Raw genomic sequence first — 21,147 nt, forward strand, 5'->3', positions numbered from 1 at the left:
AAGTCAAGGGCTCAGATCACATATTAGGTGTTAGGTCACTTACACTGTTGGTGCATAGAAGAATTTTCGGAGAAACTGAAAGATATAGTTTTTTTAAACTTTGGTGTAGAAATCATAACACTGATCCGCATCGATGTGGCCCAATTTGTTTTGGTGAGGAGGCCCAAATCCTAATGCAGCCGAACCCAAACAAAAGGTCATACAAAACTCTCTGGTTCACCGGCTCCGTCTCACACACCCCCAAATCCCTCACCTCCTCTCAAATCTGGTCATCATTTTCTAGGGTTAGGGTTTCCGATTTCTCTGGGCAAAAAATGGCAAAGAGGTTCTACAACGAGATCAAGGGGCTGAAGGTGACGGAGGTGCCTAACCACGTGAAGCCGATGCTGTCCCTCGATTACGTGAAGAAGACATTGCAGAAGGGCTTGGACAACTACAACGCCAAGTACATCCAGACCAGCTCCATCGATCCTCTTCTCCATGTCTGCTTCGGCGGCATGATCTTCTCTTACCTCGTCGCTCTTCCCGAGGAGCGTCGCCACCTCGAGCACGCCCAGCACGCCAAGGAACACGGCGGCCATTAATCCGTTCAAACTGGTATATTTCACTCTTCCATTCTTGTTTCTTTCTATGTTCATACTTTTTTTTTTGGCAAATTTATGGTAGTGTATTTGTAGAAGAGGGCTATTGGATGAGATTTATAATTGGGGGTTTTTGTTTGTGGACAATTCGATGTGTGTTTCTGCTGTGATTGAGTGCTAATTCTTTGTAGTTGGTTAAATTTTGCGTTTTCGTTGATTCCCGGGATCACTTGTTTATGATTTCATTGCATTTGATCTTCTGTGTATTGGTTAAGTAGGAGATAATGCAGCGGACATGATTTTGTGTATCATGGATGGTGGTAGTAGTGGAAGTAGAAACAGAATCAGGCTTTTTGTTTTGGCCTCGTAAAAGTGTTGACAATAGGTTATGTAATCCCATTGTGGAGAAGATTGATAATTTGATGTTATAATTCGTAAAGATGTTGCTTTAGTTTTGCATCTAACTGAGGTTTACCTTGAGTTGAATCAGAGGTATTAGGTTACTTGATATCCTAATTGGGTAAGCCTTCATAGGCTTACTGCCTGGTTCAGCAGCCATCCGTTTTGTATATAATGTAGGTTGCATTGTTGTTTAAAATTGCATTTGGGTTAGCCTTTAGCATGGTCCATCTGCTATGATCTAAGGGATCATCAGGTGACAAAGTTTGGCCTGCTATTTGAACAGCAAGCTTTAATCACTAAGATTTTGAACTTGCATTTGGTTTAGTATTTAGCATGATCCTATCCCTAAGATCTAAGGGATGGTCAGGTGATGGGAGTCCATTCTGCAGGCGAAGCTTTTCTTGTGTTAAGTTTTGTAACCTTTCCATTGCTTCTGATGCCAATTTGAAGAAAGAGTAGTCCTTTCACATATTACTTAGTAAGTACAAGATTGAAATTAAGAAGAACTCAACAGAATTGATGGCATGGACATTGTTAATGCCCAAGAATGATGTTTATGGGGGAGAGCAGATCAAAAGTGGAGAGACCACTTTCTAAGATGAGTGGACAATGACCCGAAAGTCTGAAACTGCCGACCTATGTGTCATTTTTTAGTTTTTTTCCCCACACCTTTTCTTATGAATCACCTTGCAAAATTCAGTAAAATGGAAAAAGTGTTTAGCCATTTTTCATCATAAATTAGTTTTGTTTTTGTCATTGACTGCTTATTTGATCACAATTAGATGGCTGAATGGTTTCTTTCACCTGATTTTGTGCAAAGGCAATATTTGAATGCGTACCAAAGAGTCACTTTCAGATCCTTGAATTACATTGTGTTTTGAGCCTATAGTATTATGCTATCCACTGTTTCCTAAAAATTTATTTTTTCCACTAATGTGTAATATATATGCAAGTGCGTGTGTGGCTTGCAAGGTTTCTCTTTTACTCATGTTTTCATGAACACTGCAATCAGTGAACTGAATTTGTTAGGTGGAACAGACATGGCTGCACCAAAAATATTGGGCCTACTATTTGATGACAATGTTTTATTATGCTAGAAATTATGTCTTTTTTATGATTGAAACCCCTCTACATTTATGGTTTTCGTTGACTGTAATACCTTTGTAGTGTGCTACTCAAAAGCATTCTTCTGTTTTCTTTATCTCTTTGTTTAGTTTGTCCCTTGTATGCTTGAAAATAATGTTCCCTTATAAATTTTGCAGGTTAATGAGGCGGTTTGGGTGCAGTTCATCGTATCATTGTGATACAATAAATTCACTTGGACATTGGTTATCATGCCAATGACTTCTGTAATTTGACTATTAAATGGGCGGTTACCAGGAATAAGCAACCTTTTGTCATTTAATTTGTTTTGTTTCTGATTTTGTTGTTCCATTCAACTATTGTGCTGCCTCCTAAATTAGTGTGGTGGACTTTAATCCTATGCACTGTTTTCCTATTTTTGAAGGGTTTATGCAAAATGTATTTCACTGGATGTTTCCATTGTCCTGCTCATAGTCTTCCTATTTTGAGGTCTGACTAGCTAATGGAATGGCAGTGTCGTTTGGTGTCTGAGGTGACATTATGTTGCTGCCTCTTTGATTTGCTAACTCGAGCCATGAGTGAGATCTTGATTCTGAATCTAGTTTGCATTCATTTTGAATCTAGATCACACTACTGTATTGATTGAAAATTATACAGGACCCGTATGGATATGGCCATATTGTGGGATTATGTAGGCAGGGTTGGAATTTTTTATAACCCCTTATGAAGTATATCAAGGGTAAGCGTATATCAATTACATCAATTGTTAGATGCTGATAAAGGTGGTCCGTTTAACATTAGTCTTCATGATGTTATTATTGCACAATAATAGAGGTGGCAAACGGGTCGGGCTATTTTAAGCAGGTCTATTTTTGTTTTGTGCTGTGTTTTGGCCGGCTCATTTATTATTGAGGAAAATTTCAAGAAGAGTACATAAAGTATTGGTCATTCTAATCTTTCGTGAATTAAGTTTTGTTAAAATCAAAACGGTACATCAAATTTAAATTTCTACTCAATTTGATTACATGTCGTTACAGATTCTGTTAAGTTTATGTAATTATTTATTTGTTAAAAGGTAATATAGTATTTTTACAGTACCAGAAAGGAAAACACAAAATACCTATTGTAGTTGAACGTGCGTGCACGCCCCTAGAGAACAGAGAGTGAGTTTTGTTCCCTGTTTAGCAGCGAGCCTTTCTGCCGTCGTCGGACGGGCCTTTGTCGACCCAGTGTGGGGTCTGGTGTGAGACCAAGCTCCTTGATAGATCGGATTGGGGAGATCGCGGTGGCTGTCGGTGAGGTGAGGGAGAGGGAGATTGCAGAGGTTCGCTGGTATTGGTTCGCTAATTGCAGGCTCGGCTGGCGGGGTGGTGTGCTGTTGTAGATTCGGAGGCAGGGACGAGGTCGGGGCGGCATGGTGTGGCTTGGATCAGATTGCTTCGATCTGGGTTGGCTCGTTTGCCTACGATCTGGGTATGGATATGATTTATAGGGTTGTTGCCTCCTCGAGGCGTAATGTGGCTGGCAGAAAGTTGATGGTGGCGGTCCGACTGAAGTGGTGTGGTGGATGCGATGAGTACGAGGGAGAGAGAGATGGGTACTCAGTTTACTTGGTTTTTTTTTTTCTTCATCATCCTTGAAAAGACGGATTTACCTTAAAAAATTTGACAGAAAAAATATTAATTAACGAAGCATGTAACAACATACACCAAAATTAGGTCAAGATTTGAAATTCATGTACCGTTTTGATAGTTCCGAAAGTTGATTCACGAAAGGTTAGAATGATCGATACTTCATGTACTGTTCTTGAAATTCTTCCTTATTATTGTGGTGGGCTCGTGCCGGCTAATTTTCTTAAACATTAAGTTCGGTCTGGCTCATGGCAGAAGCCCATATTGTATTAGGCTGTGTTTGTGCCAGATCAATATATAAATGGGTCACGCTCGTGCCATCATATTATAAAGCATGATTTAAAAATTTTAATTTGAATAAATAAAAATTGATTTTATTTAACTATTTAGGAAATTAAAATAAATGAAGTTCTACAACATTTTTCTTAATCTTAGTTTTTTTAGATTAGTTTTCTAATAATTTTTTATGTTCCACTATAAGAAAGAAAGAAAAAAAATAACTTAAAAATATATTATTTTTTAGTATATTATTGTGAGATTAATCTTTATTAATAAAATGGAGATTTATATCTATTGGCTTAACAACCAAGCTCCTATAGTACCGATAATATTAGGAATTTTCGGGAGATCGCTCTTGTCCTCTCTGAAACCCTAGGTCGGTGGCGGTTTTCAAACTAAGAGATCGCTCTCGTCGGGCGGCGGCCTTGGCATAGGCCTTGCCTACGCCACGTGGTTTGCTGCTAGACGGGGGATTGATGTTATCTTTTAGGGAGCTCAGGAGTGGTGTTGCTCGGAGTTGCAAGCTCGGCCCTGGCATAGGCCTCGCCTACGTCGCGTGGTCTGCTGTCGAACGGGAATTGATGCTATCGTTCAGGGGGCTCTTGAGGGGTGTTGCTTGGAGTTGCAAGCTGGATTTGGGCTTCATGTTTTGAGTGTGAAATCTTCGATGCGGTGGCTATGCGGTGCAGTATCGAGAGTCGTTTGCAGCTTCCTGGGGATCAATAACATTGCTGATTTTGAAGGTCGACACCTGCGGGCTGCGACGACAAGGATCGGGACAGGTTCGTGGCGACGCGGGTTGCAGCGGCATGGTTCGTGGTGATTTGGGTCATGGCGGCGAGGATCATGGAGGAGTGGGTTTGCGGAGCGGTGCTGGTGCTGTTGCACTGGTTTGGGGTGTTAGAAATAGAAGCTGGGCCTGATAGGCTTTGAGCATGCCTTCTCTTGGAGATGCTTTGAACTGATTATTTTGGGCTGGGTTTTTTGGCCTTTTGGCCCAACTCTATGTTTTTTAGTTTGTCTAATTACAATAATTTCCTTTTATTAGAAAGCTAACCACTTGCGCGCACTCTATGTACCTCTAGCGCCTCTGGAATAGTACAAAAGGAGGATTCCTGCTATATCTACGTATTTGAATGTCTAATGAGTGGGTCTATTTATATGTACCACTGCGGGTACTACCACTATCTTCTTGTCTGTCTATAGATGAGAGCGGAAGAATATGTAACGGCCTATATTCTGATTTGTGATGAATATATTGACACCAAATTTGGGTTTGATTAAAAAAAAATGAAGATTTAATATCATATTTTTTTTCTTCTTCATTCTATAGTTGTATTATTGTGAGATTAATCTTTATTAATTAACATATATTTAAGAGTTAAAAAAAAAAAATACTTATATCAAAATAAAGATATAATGTTTTGTTTCACTACTTTGACAACAACATTAAAAAAGTACAGATTCCATATTCATATTTGAAAACCCTAGAACCAGTTCTCGTCCGGCGGCTCCCGCCTGAGGTAGGCCATCGGCCTCGCCGCGGTGCGTAGTCCTGCCGGGCGGGGAGTTTTGTTGCTATTGCTTGGAAGGGATGCCCGGGATTTGTTGATCGAGACTCTGGTGCGGTGGTTTTGGCAGGGCAGTCTGGGGCGATGTCTCCATGGCGCGATGGGGCGTTGGGCAGCGGCGGCACTCCGTCAATGATGCAGGTCTCGTGGGTGAATGGGTTGCAGGGATGCTGGATCTTGGCGGTGCAGGTCAAGGAGCCACAGGTTGTTGCAGCGCGGGATGCGGTGGCGTTGTCATGGCGACCTAGTTGGGTGAAGGGGCTGTACGCGCATCCTTGGCGTGATGGAGATGACAACTGGGCTTGGGCCAAGCTTTCCTAGCTGGGTTTGGGTTGGCTTTCTTTGGGTTGTTCCCTTAGGGCTCCTATTTGTTTAGTTTTTTTTTACTTTCTTACTATTTCCTATTGTTTTAGGTAGCTAGGCACTCTATTGTGCAACTATGAGTTTTATCTTTGGGCTTGCTTAGTTACTATGTTATTTCATAGTGGGTAGGCTTGCTTAAATAAGTGAGCATGGGTACCGTCAAATAATCGGACCTAATCTATGTATCGTTGTGGTTTACCACAAACTCTTTATCTACCCATAGATGGTAGAGGGAGGATATGTAATGGTCCTTTCTGGCCTGAGTTAATGATATATCGACATGATATTATTTCAAAAAAAAAAAAATAGTACTTTGACAACATTTATGAAATATCATTGATGGAATTGTCAAGAGATTTTGAATTTTGAATAAGGAGGTCTATTTTTCAAATCTCATCATTGTAATTTTTTAATATTTATAAAAACAAAAGAAATTTTGTGTTTTTAACGGGCCGACCCACAATAAGTCGTGCTCGGGGCGTGCTGGGCCAATGAGCCAATATTCCTAGGCCTAGCCTGACTCGTTATTCTAACGTGCTCAGGTCGTGCCAGGCCATTAACGGGTTTGGGCCGGATCACTTTTAAACGTGTTGAGCCCGTGTCATGCTCATGCCTAGCGGCCCGTTTGCCACCTTTACACGATATGCTTGTTGTGCACAATTCTCTTGGAATTGTATCTTGGGGTATTCAGGCGACAATGAGAAAGTCATGATTCTTGGGGCACCACCTAAATAAGTTGGCTTTGATGAATTAAGTGACAAACCTCTGGTCTTTTATGAGTACAAATTATCTTGCATCACTCTGGGAGACAGTGAATGCAAGGAAACCGCAATAAATGAACAAAAAAGTGTAGTAGATCCAATCACATGTGAGAAATTGTTGGTAAAAGGTCTACTTAAAATAAAAAATAAGGGCAGCAGATTTGAGGGACCCTTTGGGTTCGTGCGTTTGCGGTGCAGTGGATTAGTCTGGCTTTGCCTGGCTTTCGCCGCAATGTCGATGCAGGTGTCCTGGCGCTGGGATACCACTGTATGGGTGTGTGAGTTACTAACAGCAAACTACCCGAGAAAAAAAAAAAAAAAATTGACTGGAGTCAATTTCCCTCTTATAGCCTAAATAAAAATATAGAAAATTACTGATAAGTGTCATTTTAAAATTTTAATTAGAGGCTACCTAACCTTTAATTAGATGTTCAAAACAATTTTACCCTTTCAACTGACAAAACCAATTGCATCATTACAGATCTCTCTCTGTCTTCTCTCTCTCTCTCTCTCTCTCTCTCTCTCTCTCTCTCTCTCATCTGCGATTCAGGAGCCGATGCCTTGGTGACTCTCGCCGGAACCGGAACCGGAGCCTCAGCCCGACCTCTCCTCTTATCCTCCAGTGGCCGTGGCGAGGCCCCGGCGACGGCAAGCAGAGCCTGTTCGCGGCGAAATCGAAAACCCTCTCCTTCGTCTTAGTGATTTCATCTTCGATTTCCGAGTAATGGATTACGACTACCGGAAAACCTCATCCTATGGCACAAAGATCCCACCCTACCATCTGTCCTCGTCATCACAGCTGATGTACGGACCTCTGCAGCCGTTGTCGTCGTTGTACTCCAAGTCAACACGATCAAATGTTGGTCACTCCTCCGTCTCACGGCGGTGGACGTCACCGTCCCTTTCCTGTAAGTTGAATCTTCTTTTGTTTATTCTGAATTGATTGAAATTAGTGTTGATTTAGGGTTTCTAATTTGTAAAATTTGTAAAATTTGTGTTGCCAAAATTGCAGCGGGATTGGGCATTCAAGTTTCTATTGAGGCAGAGTATCGGATCACTCCTCCGGTAAGCTTTGGAGTTTCAATTATAGCAATTAGTGATGGAAAGGTTTCATTGTATTTTGGACAATTGAACTTAGAGTAGATTAGGTTATGTGGTTGAGGTATTTCAAGCTGGTCTCGAAGATCACATTATATATTTGCATTATTTTGTTGAGTTGGAGTAACTCTAAATGTCTGATATGATTGGGTTTTGGTTTGGTTGGCGTTGGATGAGGAAACCATATGTCCCAGATCTGAGCTTACAATCGCAGTCACAGATGTTGCTTTTGGAGAAGGTCAGTTTCCTTAGCAATGCCTGGATTGAGTCTTGTTTCCTTTAACCCTTCAACTTGGCATTTTAAATATTATTAATTCATTGTCGTCAATTTTGTCTAGAATGGAGCACTTCTATTTTTAATGTTCCACTATCACCAAAAAAGGCTCTCCGTGCTGCAATGCTGAAAAGTACTTTGCGGATACTATTCTGAAAGCTCAACAGAAAAGTCTACTTGATCAAGTAAGCTTCTCTTTTTATAAAAGATCATGCAAGTTCTGTTGGATGCATTGGTTTGCAGCATTTTAGATTAACTGCTTAGGATATTGTTTTGCTCTTATAACATTGATTCGCTGAATATTGTTTCCTCATATGCAGTGTAATAGAAGTGATCTACTGAAGATGCAACAAGAAAAGGCGAGATTAGAGCGGAAGCAGCGTGAAGGTGATCTAAACATGTCTTCTTCTTATTACGTTTTCCTTTTCATTTCTTTTCTCTAAGGACGGCTTTCCTTTAATTTTTGTTATTGAAATCTAGATAATATATGGTTCAAAAATGTTGCAACAAATGGGTGTGACACTCTGCTCCAATCCATTCATCTGCTTGATTATTGTCTTTGAAGGCGATTCTTCTAGACTATATTCTGCAGTGTTTCTATGTCTATGTTAGTCTCTTTTTAAGATATTGTCAGTCGCTTCTGTTTTCATTTTAATTGATTTCAAGTCAATAGTTTTCTATAACTAGTGACTTTTCAACACAGTGATAGTAGCTTTCTATTTCTATGTTAGTATCTTTTCAATCTGATGTCCATAACTTTTTTGTTTTCATTTTTATTGATTTCAAGTCATTAGCTTTCTATAACTGTTTTAGTGGCTTTTTAACACAGTGATAGTAGCTTTCTCTCTCTATGTTAGTATCTTTTCAATCTGGTGTCAGTAACTTTTTTGTTTTCATTTTGATTGATTTCAAGTGCTCTTTTGTTAGTAGCTTATCAAATTAAAAAAACATGATTCTAAATGAAATTTAATTTTTTTTTGTTATGATTTCATATCTCTGGCATTTCTTGTTTGGGATTTGTGTTACACTATCAACATGGATAATCAGTTGGTTTTGTGCAATCAATATCTATGTCAGTAGCTTTTTATTACTGGTTCAGTAACTTTGTACATGTGTCATAGTAGCTTTCTGTATCTATGTTAGTAGAATTTTAGATTGCTTGTTTTTGATTATATGGTTGATAAAGAGTGCCACTTTGTAGTGCGGTGGCACACTGCTGTTTTTAGTTTGCATTTCAAATACTAATATTTTGTTGTATCTTCTTGCAAAATTCTTTCCCTTTGCGTTTGCAGTAGTAGATTCCGAAAATCATGTGAATTTGAGTACTGAAGCCTCCATTGACCAAGAGATCATCCAGCCAACCAAGAAATGTTGAAATGAAGTCTGATGCTGAAGGTGGCAAAATAATGTCTATGGTTAGCTAATGTGGTAGAGCTTGACAACAAGAAACATCAACGGTGGTCATTTGAAAAATGACAATATTACAACATTGACAGCAGTTTTATACAACTATTGTAATAGACTTCCACAACTATGGAAGTAGCTTTTACATGATTATATCATTGTTGAATTCTGCATACTTTTTGTAGCATTGAATATGTTTTCATTTTTCAATTGCAGTAGCATTTTTATTTTGGTTGTATTCTTTACATTTTCATATCTTTGTTAGTCTTTGAGAATAGCTTTTTCAGTCTCTTAGAGTAGCTTTTGTTTTGCTTGGTTATTACAGTTGACGTTGTTGATAGTAACTTTTGATGATGGTGAGAGTAGCTTGTGAAACTGGTGAGAGTAGCTTTCTGGTGTTGTTGACAGTAGTGTTTGTTACTGGAGAGAGTAGCTTTTGGTGTTGGTGATAATAGCTTTTGTTGGTGGGGATAGTAGCTTATGGTTTTCGGGAGCGTAGCTTTTGTTGGAGACAGTAGCTTTTGTTGTTGGTAACAGTAGCTTTTGTGATATCGCCGGAGGTTGCCGGAAATTTCATCAGAGTAGCTTTTTTGGTCGCCGGAAACTTGTCGGAGTTCGCCGGAAGTTGCCCGGAGACCCGTCGGAGTTGACCGGATGCCTCGCCGGAGAGGAGAGAGAATGATTGTTGACTTTTTACTCTAGTGGTATTTATGTAAATATGTTAGTTTTTAATATCCAAAATATAACACCATTTTTAATATAGTGGCCTTATGAGGGAAAAAACTAGTTTGTGCCCTTATGGCTAAAAAAACATTCAAATATGCAATTATATGTAATTAACCCATAAAAATATTGTACATGTACATGTATGTAACTTAATTAGAATACATAGGCCCGTTTGGTTGGTAGGAATGTCAAAATAGGAAAATGATTTATTTTTCTTTCTAGACCGATATGGAATGAAATAGGTTTTGATATTTTCTATGTGGGTGTTTGGAACACTAATGCAAATTAAATTCTGGAATTAATTTTCCATTAATTCCTATTGTTGAGATTGTAAGTCATAAGAATGAAATATAAAATTATAATTTTCAATAGCATCTTTTTACTAATTAAAGTACAAATATGACATCAACTTCTAAGAAATATTGGCAGAAAAATATAAATTTTTTTAGAGAGATAATTTATGTAATTTTTCCTTTGACAGTGGGAAATGAAATTAGAATACCGCCCCTGACTAGGTAATTCTATTATGACTTTATGAGGAAGTTAATTTCCAGTTAGATCTCATTTTTATTTCCTTTTCAATCTCTAATTACAACCAAACGACACCTCTAAATGGAAAATAAAATTAATTCACAATTCATACCATGATTTTCTGCCATTCAAATGGGGCTATAGAGGTTTCTTAGAAAAAGGGTTCCGACTTCCGCCCGCGGGGGGGGGGGGGGGGGGGGGGGGGGGGTGTGGGTATGTATTTCAATTACCAAATTACATGTACGTAACTTAATTAGAATACATAGGCCCGTTTGGTTGATGGGAATATCAAAATAGAAAAATGATTTATTTTTCTTTCTAGACTGATATGGAATAGGTTTTGATATTTCCATATGGGTGTTTGGAACATGAATGGAAATTAAATTATGGAATTAATTTTTCATTACTATTGTAAAGATTGATAAGTCATAAAAATGAAATATAAAATTATAATTTTCAAAACTAATGTACAAATATGACACCAACTTATAAGGAATATTTAAGTTTAATTTTTCTCTTTCTGTTTCAAAAAAAAAACTTATAAGGAATGTTGGCAGGAGAATATAAATTTTTTAGAGAGTTAATTTATGTAATTTTGCCTTTGACAGTGGGAAATGAAATTAGAATACCACTCATGCTAGGTAATTCTATTCTGGCTTTATGAGAAAGCCAATTTTCAGTCAGATCTCATTTTTATTTCATTTCCAATCTCTAATTAAAATCAAACGGCACCTCTAAATGAAAAATGAAATTAAATCACATTTAATACCATGATTTCCTGCCATCCAAATAGGGCCATATAGGTTACTAAGAAAAGACATAATTGAATTGACAGGGAAATTAGACATGCAAATAATTAACAAAAGGCATTATGTATTAACTAAGAATGCCCGTAATTAGAAAATTGACCTCAGCAAATTATTAACAAGAGGCAAGATGTTTGTATTATTAAGATCATCCCAGAATTATAGAGATTATGCTACAATTAATTTAGATTTACATTAAAAGTACACTATAGTAAACAGTGTCAAATTGCACTATAAAAGATTCATCTTCCCACAAACTGTTATTGTACAGAAGTCTCAAACGTACGCTAAGCTAGGATGGCTTCATTCATGAAAAAGGTGGTTCTGCTAACGCTGCTTTTTCTGTTGTCAATGACAATGTCTAGTGATGGACTTCAGATCGGACGCAATAAAAGACATATCACCATCTCAAATGGTTTGGACAAGGATCTTACTGTTCACTGCAAATCCGGGGATGATGATATTGGTGCGAAAACCCTCCCCATTTCTGGAGTCTATGAATTCAGTTTTATACCCAGATTCTTACCAAAAAATACACAGTACTTCTGTAGTTTTCAGTGGGAAGGTAATTTTCACTACTACGACGTGTATACTGAGGGAATCGATTGTAGTGAGTGTATATATTCGGTAAGGTTCCTTGGCCGGGAATCCTTCATATGCTGGTATAACTGGGGCACAAAGAAAGATGATTGCTTTGCTTGGAATAAATAAGGTTATTGGTATCATGATCATGCATGTCTTGATTGACATGTTAATATAAAAATAATACGAGTACATGCTGTACCTCGATCTTTTATTTTTTCATAAAGAATAGTATTTTTCTTTTCTTCTTAGACGCCAGCAACTTGATTAAATGAGTACTTTGGTTTGTAGTTTGATTGGAGAGAAGAAAGTTACTATACATGGTTGCAATATTATTACGTGATTTCATATTTTTTGTAGAAATATCAATCAATAACTGAGAATTTACAACAAAATAAACAGTAATGACACTAGACTAATCAGTACTCGGCGTATGTCATAATTTGACAAACACCTACTTCCAACCAAAAATATGGCCGATCTATACTTAACAATGAACAGATGGCTGATCATTTGAATGTTATGTTTCATTATATTGATCCAATAAGACCTAAGAGCTTGTAGAGACCTTAGTAATGTTAAAGAGTAGTCACCCACCCCTTTCTTCGTTGGCCGTCTTTTCCTATTTCCAGGCCAACAAATTCTCAACTCAATTAATGTATTAATATATCGGGTAAACTAGTTCGATAGAACAGTATACTAATTTGAAATTTAGTTAAGTTAGTCTACTTATAGAGTCAGTCTATATCTGCTTCTATGTACCACTGTGGGTACTAGCACTATCTTCTTGTCTGTCTATTCCCTTAAATGACAGCGGAAATGTATGTAACGGCCTATTGTGGCTTGTGATGAATATATTATCTCGCCCGTTGGGCCTATTAAAAAATTAACATATATTTAATAGTTAAAAAACATATTTATATCAAAATAAAGATATAATGTTTTGTTTCACTACTTTGACAACATTAATTAAATAGCATTGATGGAATTGTCATGAGATTTTGAATAAGGAGGTCTATTTTTCAAATCTCATCATTGTAATTTTTTAATATTTATAAAAACAAAATGAAATTTTGTGTTTTTAACGGCACCCACAATAAGTCGTGCTCAGGGCGTGCTGGGCCAATGAGCCAATATTCCTAGGCCCATCCCGACCCGTTATTCTAACGTGCTCAGGTCGTGCCAGGCCATTAACGGGTTTGGGCCTGATCACTTTTAAACGTGTCGAGCCCGTGTCATGCTCATGCCTAGCGGTCCGTTTGCCACCTTTACACAATATGCTTGTTGTGCACAATTCTCTTGGAATTGTATCTTGGGGTATTCAGGCAACAATCAGAAAGACATGATTCTTGGGGCACCACCTGAATAAGTTGGCTTTGATGAATTAAGTGACAAACCTCTGGTCTTTTTTTAGTACAAATTATCTGGCATCATTATGTGAAACAGTGAATACAAGGAAACCGCAACAAATGAACAAAAAAGTGTAGTAGATCCAATCACATGTGAGAAATTGTTGGTAAAAGGTCTACCTAAAATCATTATTTGCGATCTTTGGATGTCATTAGAGCTGGGAAAGGAAATAAAAAATAAGAATTGATTGGAGTCAATTTCCCTCTTAGAGCAACTCCAACAGCTTCCCTATAATTTCTGTATAATAAGGAAGCAAAAGTCAAAGCTTTAGCATCTTTTTCTTCTCCAACCCCAACAGATTCTCTATTTTACAGCAATCTCTAAAATCTCCATATTCTTCCTTAAATTTTAGAGATTGCTGTGAATATAGGGAATTTGGTTTTCTCTTTCTTCATTTTCCCTAAAATAAGGATAGTTATAGGGAATCTGTTTGAGCAAAAGAGATTCATTTTTTCCTAAAGTAGAGAAAAATCAAAATATAGGGAAGCTGTTGCAGTTGCTCTTATAGTCTGAATAAAAATACTGTACATGTATATGTATGTAACTTAATTAGAATACATAGGCCCGTTTGGTTGGTAGGAATGTCAAAATAGGAAAATGATTTATTTTTCTTTCTAGACCGATATTGAATGAAATAGGTTTTGATATTTCTATGTGGGTGTTTGGAACACTAATGCAAAGTAAATTCTGGAATTAATTTTTCATTCCTATTGTTGAGATTGTAAGTCATAAGAATGAAATAACCACCACAGGTGGTCGAGTTGGTAAGAGCCTCCAGGTGTGGAACCCCCACACCCGGGTTCGAATCCCGCCGACGCTTATTGGAGTTAAATCCCAATATATTCTTGGTGGCCAGGGGGGAGGAAGCATTCTGACAAGATCCCCCGAGCACAGATTAGTCTCTGGGCCTAGGAAGTTTTTGAGGACACCGTATGATTGACAAATAAAAAAAAAAAAAAAAAGACATAAGAATGAAATATAAAATTATAATTTTCAATAACACCTTTTTACTAATTAAAGTACAAATATGACATCAACTTATAAGAAATATTGGCAGAAAAATATAAATTTTTTAGAGGGATAATTTATATGTAATTTTTCATTTGACAGTGGGAAATGGAATTAGAATACCACCCATGACTAGGTAATTCTATTATGGCTTTAAGAGGAAGTCAATTTCCAGTTAGATCTCATTTTCAATCTCTAATTACAACCAAACGACACCTCTAAATGGAAAATAAAATTAATTCACATTTCATACCATGATTTCCTGCCATTCAAATGGGGCTATAGAGGTTTCTTAGAAAAAAGGTTCCGCGCGCGCGGGGGGGGGGGGTTGGTATTTCAATTACCAAATTACATGTGCGATGTGCGTAACTTAATTAGAATACATAGGCCCGTTTGGTTGATAGGAATATCAAAATAGAAAAATGATTTATTTTTCTTTCTAGACCGATATAGAATGGAATAGGTTTTGATATTTCCATATGGGTGTTTGGAACATTAATGGAAATTAAATTATGGAATTAATTTTTCATTACTATTGTAAAGATTGATAAGTCATAAAAATGAAATATAAAATTATAATTTTCAAAACTAAAGTACAAATATGACATCAACTTATAAGGAATATTTAAGTTTAATTTTTCTTTTTTTGTTTCAAAAAAAAAAAACTATAAGGAATGTTGGCAGGAGAATATAAATTTTTTAGAGAGTTAATTTATGTAATTTTGCCTTTGACAGTGGGAAATGGAATTATAATACCACTCATGCTAGGTAATTCTATTCTGGCTTTATGAGAAAGCCAATTTTCAGTCAGATCTCATTTTTATTTCATTTCCAATCTCTAATTAAAACCAAACGGCACCTCTAAATGGAAAATGAAATTAAATCACATTTAATATCATGATTTCCTGCCATTCAAACAGGGCATAGAGGTTTCTTAGAAAAGACATAATTGAATTGACAGGGAAATTAGACATGCAAATAATTGACAAAAGGCATTATGTATTAATTAAGAATGCCCGTAATTAGAAAATTGACCTCAGCAAATTATTAACAAGAGGCAAGATGTTTGTATTATTAAGATCATCCCAGAAGTATAGAGATTATGCTACAATTAATTTAGATTCACATTAAAAGTACACTATAGTAAACAGTGTCAAATTGCACTATAAAAGATTCATCATCCCACAAACTGTTATTGTACAGAAGTCTCAAACGTACGCTAAGCTAGGATGGCTTCATTCATGAAAAAGGTGGTTCTGCTAACGCTGCTTTTTCTGTTGTCAATGACACTGTCTAGTGATGGACTTGATCTCGGACGCAAGAGAAGACATATCACCATCTCAAATAGTTTGGACGGGAATACGGCTCTTACTGTTCACTGCAAATCCGGGGATGATGATATTGGTGCGAAAACCGTCCCCACTTTTGGAGTCTATGAATTCAGTTTTAAACCCAAAGTCTTACCACAAACTACACTGTACTTCTGTAGTTTTCAGTGGGAAGGTAATTTTCACTACTACGACGTGTATTTTGAGGGAATCGATTGTAGTGAGTGTATGTATTCGGTAAGGGGCCGGGGATCCAGCATATGCAGGTATAACTGGGACAAACAGAAAGATGATTGCTTTTATTGGAATAATTAAGGTTATTGGTATCATGATCATGCATGTCTTGATTGACATGTTAATATAAAAATAATACGAGTACATGCTGTACCTCGATCTTTTATTTTTTCATAAAGAATAGTATTTTTCTTTTCTTCTTAGACGCCAGCAACTCAAGTACTTTGGTTTGTAGTTTGATTGGAGAGAAGAAAGTTACTATACATGGTTGCAATATTATTACGTGATTTCATATTTTTAGTCAATAACTGAGAATTTACAACAAAATAAGCAGTAGTGACACTAGACTAATCCGTATGTCATAATTTGACAAACACCTACTTCCAACAAAAAAAATGGCCGATCTATACTTAACAATGAACAGTTGGCTGATCATTTGAATTTTATGTTTCATTATATTGATCCAATAAGACCTAAGAGCTTGTAGAGACCTTAGTAATGTTAAAGAGTAGTCACCCACCCCTTTCTTCGTTGACCGTCTTTTCCTATTTCCAGGCCAACAAATTCTCAACTCAATTAATGTATTAATATATCGGGTAAACTAGTTTGATAGAACAGTATACTAATTTGAAATTTAGTTAAGTTAGTCTACTTATAGGCCTCGTTTGGTTCACGGAAGGGAAATCAATTCCCTTGTCTTTCCTGTGGGGAAGGGAAACTGAAGTTCCTGTCAGATTTCCTTTCCTGTGTTTGGTAAAGCAGGGAAAGCATCCAGGAAATACCATTTGATTTCCCTTCCGATGTTTGGTTGGTACAGGAAATGAAAGTAAAAATATATCAATGTTTCAATAATACCCTTCTATTTTAAAATGAAAATAACCTGAAATTAATTTTCAACACTACCAACTCAAGCAATCAAACCCCAAAGAAACAGTACTGACTTGATAGTCAAGTTTCTGGAGCAGTTTACTAGTCACAGTCTTGTTTACATTATAATCATCTGTTACTGCAACATATCTCTTCCTAAAGAATGAAGAGCAGTTCAAAATAGATAATAGCCTTACATTGGTCAGAAGTTCAAAATATATCATAGTCTTTAATAAAAGTTCAAAATATCTAGACCATTACTTGAGTCATCATGCTGTCCTAGAAGCAAAATAAAACTTCCCCAACTATATACATATTTGGACCTTACAAATCCCAAAGCACATGCTACAATTGAGTTTTGATTGCATATGTGCTCAACTGTTCTACTTGATTATATTTGTATGGATATAATTGGACCTTAAAAATCCCAGTGCAGATTTTACAAATGAGCTTGATTGCTCAAGTGTTCAACTTTCTAAATTACATATCAGTTCTGTCTCTATTGAGGACTCCTACAAATTCAAAACTAACATGAGCAGTATAGCACAAGAACAACCTTTGAATACCCTAGATGATCAAAATTGTAAGGGCTCGCAATCAAGCAGAACAAATTACGGGAAAATTACAACTTCACAGAACAATTGAAATAACCCAAAATTCATAATTCCAACTTACAGCATCCATCATACATGACCAAAATCAAGCACAAACAAAACAAACCCACAATCAAACAGAGAAAAGAATCTATTATATTCTATTTCCATCAATTGGGTATTCTAGAAAACCAATCCTCTGGAATTCCAGATAACCAATCTAGTCCTCATCAACCAAACAATTCTCATTTCGTACACAAATAGAAACACACCAAAGTAAACTAGGAGAACCCAATCATATTATTAACAAGATTAGAGAATTGGGGCCTGACCTTTGATTACTTGGGAGAGAGAAAGCTGATTGCAGAGGAAGAGTGAGCCGAGTGAAAGCTGAAGAAGACGAAGAAACAAATCATATACCCAATCACAAAAAAAAAGGTAATGGATTTATATATCATACATACCCAATCAGTTCGTCTCCTCTGATAAAGAATTTTTTGGAATGCGTGAGTGTGTAGGTGATGAAAGAAGCGCGAAATAGAGAGCGCCAAATTGAGGCGCGAATGCGTGAGGGTGAAAGAGAGGCGCGAATGCGTGAGGGTTTGATGGGTAAATTTGGTAATAGCGTATTTGGGCTGGGGTATTATTGTCCAAAATACTTGCAATTAATGCTAGGAAATGAGATGGGAAACTCATTCCCATCAAGTTTGAGTGGAATGACTTTCCCCCATATTTTCCCCTCTGTCAGGAAAGTAATTCCCGAGTTTGTGGTTACCAAACAATGGAAAGGAAAGACTTTCCTTTCCGGATGCCTCAAATCCATGAACCAAACATGGCCATAGAGTCAGTCTATATCTGCTTCTATGTACCACTGTGGGTACTACCACTATCTTCTTGTCTGTCTATGCCCTTAAATGACAGCGGAAATGTATGTAACGGCTTATTCTGGCTTGTGATGAATATATTATCTCGTCCGTTGGGCCTATTCAAAAATTAACATATATTTAATAGTTAAAAAACATATTTATATCAAGAGAAGTTTTAAATACACACCCCTAATTACTTAATACACACTTCATACTTAATACACCACCCATTTAATTTCTCATTCTAATATTCTACTAAATACACAACCCAAAGTACCTAAAATATCATTAATCTCAAAAATCATGATATATCCTATTATTTGACTATATTAAGGCTACTATTTAATATGATTAGTATATTCTAGTATATTGATGTTTTTAAATGACCATATTGATTACTTGTGTTACTTATTCAGAAATCCATAAAGATTTATTATCCTTTAAATAGATGCATATAAATAGGTTTTATATTATTTGAGTTCTCATCCACCAAACACCATATTGATCAAGTATAAAATTATGTGTTGAACTTTTAACCAAAACTATATCACTAGTTTTCTCCAATGGTGGAACTACAAAGTTGTCATTAGAGGGGCCAAACAAATTAACAATTACAAAGTTTTTTCACCGTGATGTTTTATATTAGAAAATAAATGGATTAATCGTATCTCTTAGAAAAAAGAAAGAAAAGGAAATTAACTAAAAAATGGGAGTAAAACGATCCATTTTAAAAACATTTAATACCATTGATTTTGCAATTCTAAATATTATGGCTTCTAACCTCATTTAATTACAATTTATTTAAGAAAAAATTAAATTAGATAGTTTCTAACTTTATTCTTGTACTAAATTAGGAGGCCATAGGAGGAATCGTAAATGGCTCTCCGCCTCCTTGCTAACCCTAGTCGTCATGGCTGGGGCCTCCATCAATGGTGTTTGTCACCATCACTAAGCAGTAGCATCTCTGCCTCTCGCCGTCTTACGGCCCTCCAACGTCAATTTTCTTTGACGAGTCTCCAACCAATTTTCTCTCTCAAAGAGGCTGTATCCTCGAGTTCCATCGTGCCTCGCCATGAAGCCATTGATGGCCTCTCAAGTTGGGAACCAACTGAGAATCTGGGTGGGATCCGGCCTCCCAGAGGGCGACTAAAGTATGGTGGCGTTCGGCGTACGATTCTCAATGTGGCGTCAGAGGCGGAGGATCGGATCATAGCCTATGCAACTGTTAGGAGACGAGGTGGCTATGGTTTGGCCCTGGTGCTGAAGGCAGCGGAGAAGGAAGAATGGTTTTGCGTGGGCTCGGGATGGAGGCTGAGAATGGTGAAGCCAGAGGGGCGATCATGGCGGCTGGTGGCGGAAAAATTGGAGGTTCGTCCAAGGCAACAGCCAATGACGCATCGAGCTGCAGGTGTGAAAGTTGTTGCGGCGATGGTGGCTGCAAACACCGGTGCAGCAGCTCCAGTTCGGATTCCCAAACTCGTTTGGGTGCCCAGATCCCTTTTTGGGGTGCCCAGATCAAAATGGTTGCCCAACGTTTTAGGGTTTGGAACATTTTGGGGGCCCAATGCAGCTGTGGATGTTTATTGGACCTGGGCTTGTAAGTGGAACAAGCATATGGGTTCAGACTCCCTAAATTTTCGTCTTTGGGATCCCGGAGGTAGTCAAATTATCATAGTTATCCTCCTTGCCCTACTACTATGGGTAAGGAGAAAAATTAAGTTCTATTTTACATTGCCTATGTACTCTCTAATGTTTGAGCATAGTACTATAGGCTTGTTTAGAATAAGTGAGCATCGAATGTTTAATGAGTGGACCTATTTCTATGTACCACCGTGGTACCTCCACAACTTCTTGTCTGTCTACATTAATGACACCGGAAGGGTATGTAATGGCCATTCTGGCTTGAGGTTAGGACTAGTTCCTTTAGTTTTGATAATGCTCCAGAAAATGTTCTGGGTGCGTTACGATTTGATTGTAATCATCTCTATTGAGACTATTTTATAAAATTTTCCTTTGATTCAAAAAAAAAAAAAAAAAAATTAGGAGGCCATGTATAAAAATTTGTTGTGTCTATCTAACTATTTATACATAAATTATTCTATATAAGGAAAATATGACTATTTCTTTCTTTCTTTCTAATGCATAGATGTCTGTTTTGGTCATTCAACCTACCTACAAAATCTAATTTGAAATATAAAATAATAGGGATGTGTATTAAGTGATTAGGGGTGTGTATTTAAAATTTCTCTTATATCAAAATAAAGATATAATGTTTTGTTTCACTACTTTGACAACATTAATTAAATAGCATTGATGGAATTGTCATGAAATTTTGAATAAAGAGGTCTATTTTTCAAATCTCATCATTGTAATTTTTTAATATTTATAAAAATAAAATAAAATTTTGTGTTTTTAACGGCACTCACAATAAGTCGTGCTTGAGGCGTGCTGGGCCAATGAGCCCATATTCCTAGGCCCATCCTGACCCGTTTTCTCTCTCTTTCCCTCTCTCTCATTCTTTATGTCTCAATCTCCAGTTAATTCCTCTCGAAATTAATGGGTACTGGAAACTTTGTGATATTGATGTGGCTTGTTTAGAGATGAACATCATAAGGGTAGGAGGATGTAGACCTGATTTTGTTACTTTCAATACATTGTTTAATGGGTTTTGTATGGTTAAGGTGAGGAGAGAAGTGTTTGTGTATATGGGTTTGATGTGTCGCCGAATTTGTTTGCTCTTACTTCTTTG

The 21,147-nt window shown here is 37.1% G+C and overlaps 1 protein-coding gene and 1 long non-coding RNA gene across 2 annotated transcripts; both read left to right on the forward strand.

The window, feature by feature from the left end:
• The first annotated feature begins 210 nt into the window (after positions 1-210).
• Positions 211-2,517, forward strand: LOC133712502 (uncharacterized). Its single transcript, XM_062138612.1, has 2 exons — positions 211-597; positions 2,246-2,517. Exon 1 carries the CDS (start codon positions 315-317, stop codon positions 582-584), a length of 270 nt encoding a protein of 89 aa, XP_061994596.1. The 5' UTR covers positions 211-314; the 3' UTR covers positions 585-597; positions 2,246-2,517.
• A 4,616-nt stretch (positions 2,518-7,133) lies between these two features.
• LOC133709849 (uncharacterized) lies at positions 7,134-9,685 on the forward strand. The gene is made up of 5 exons (XR_009846391.1): positions 7,134-7,579; positions 7,684-8,007; positions 8,108-8,228; positions 8,364-8,430; positions 9,336-9,685. It is a non-coding gene; the product is annotated as an uncharacterized LOC133709849 (long non-coding RNA).
• Positions 9,686-21,147: the final 11,462 nt, after the last annotated feature.

Source organism: Rosa rugosa, chromosome 5, assembly GCF_958449725.1.
Source record: "Rosa rugosa chromosome 5, drRosRugo1.1, whole genome shotgun sequence".
NCBI lineage: Eukaryota > Viridiplantae > Streptophyta > Magnoliopsida > Rosales > Rosaceae > Rosa > Rosa rugosa.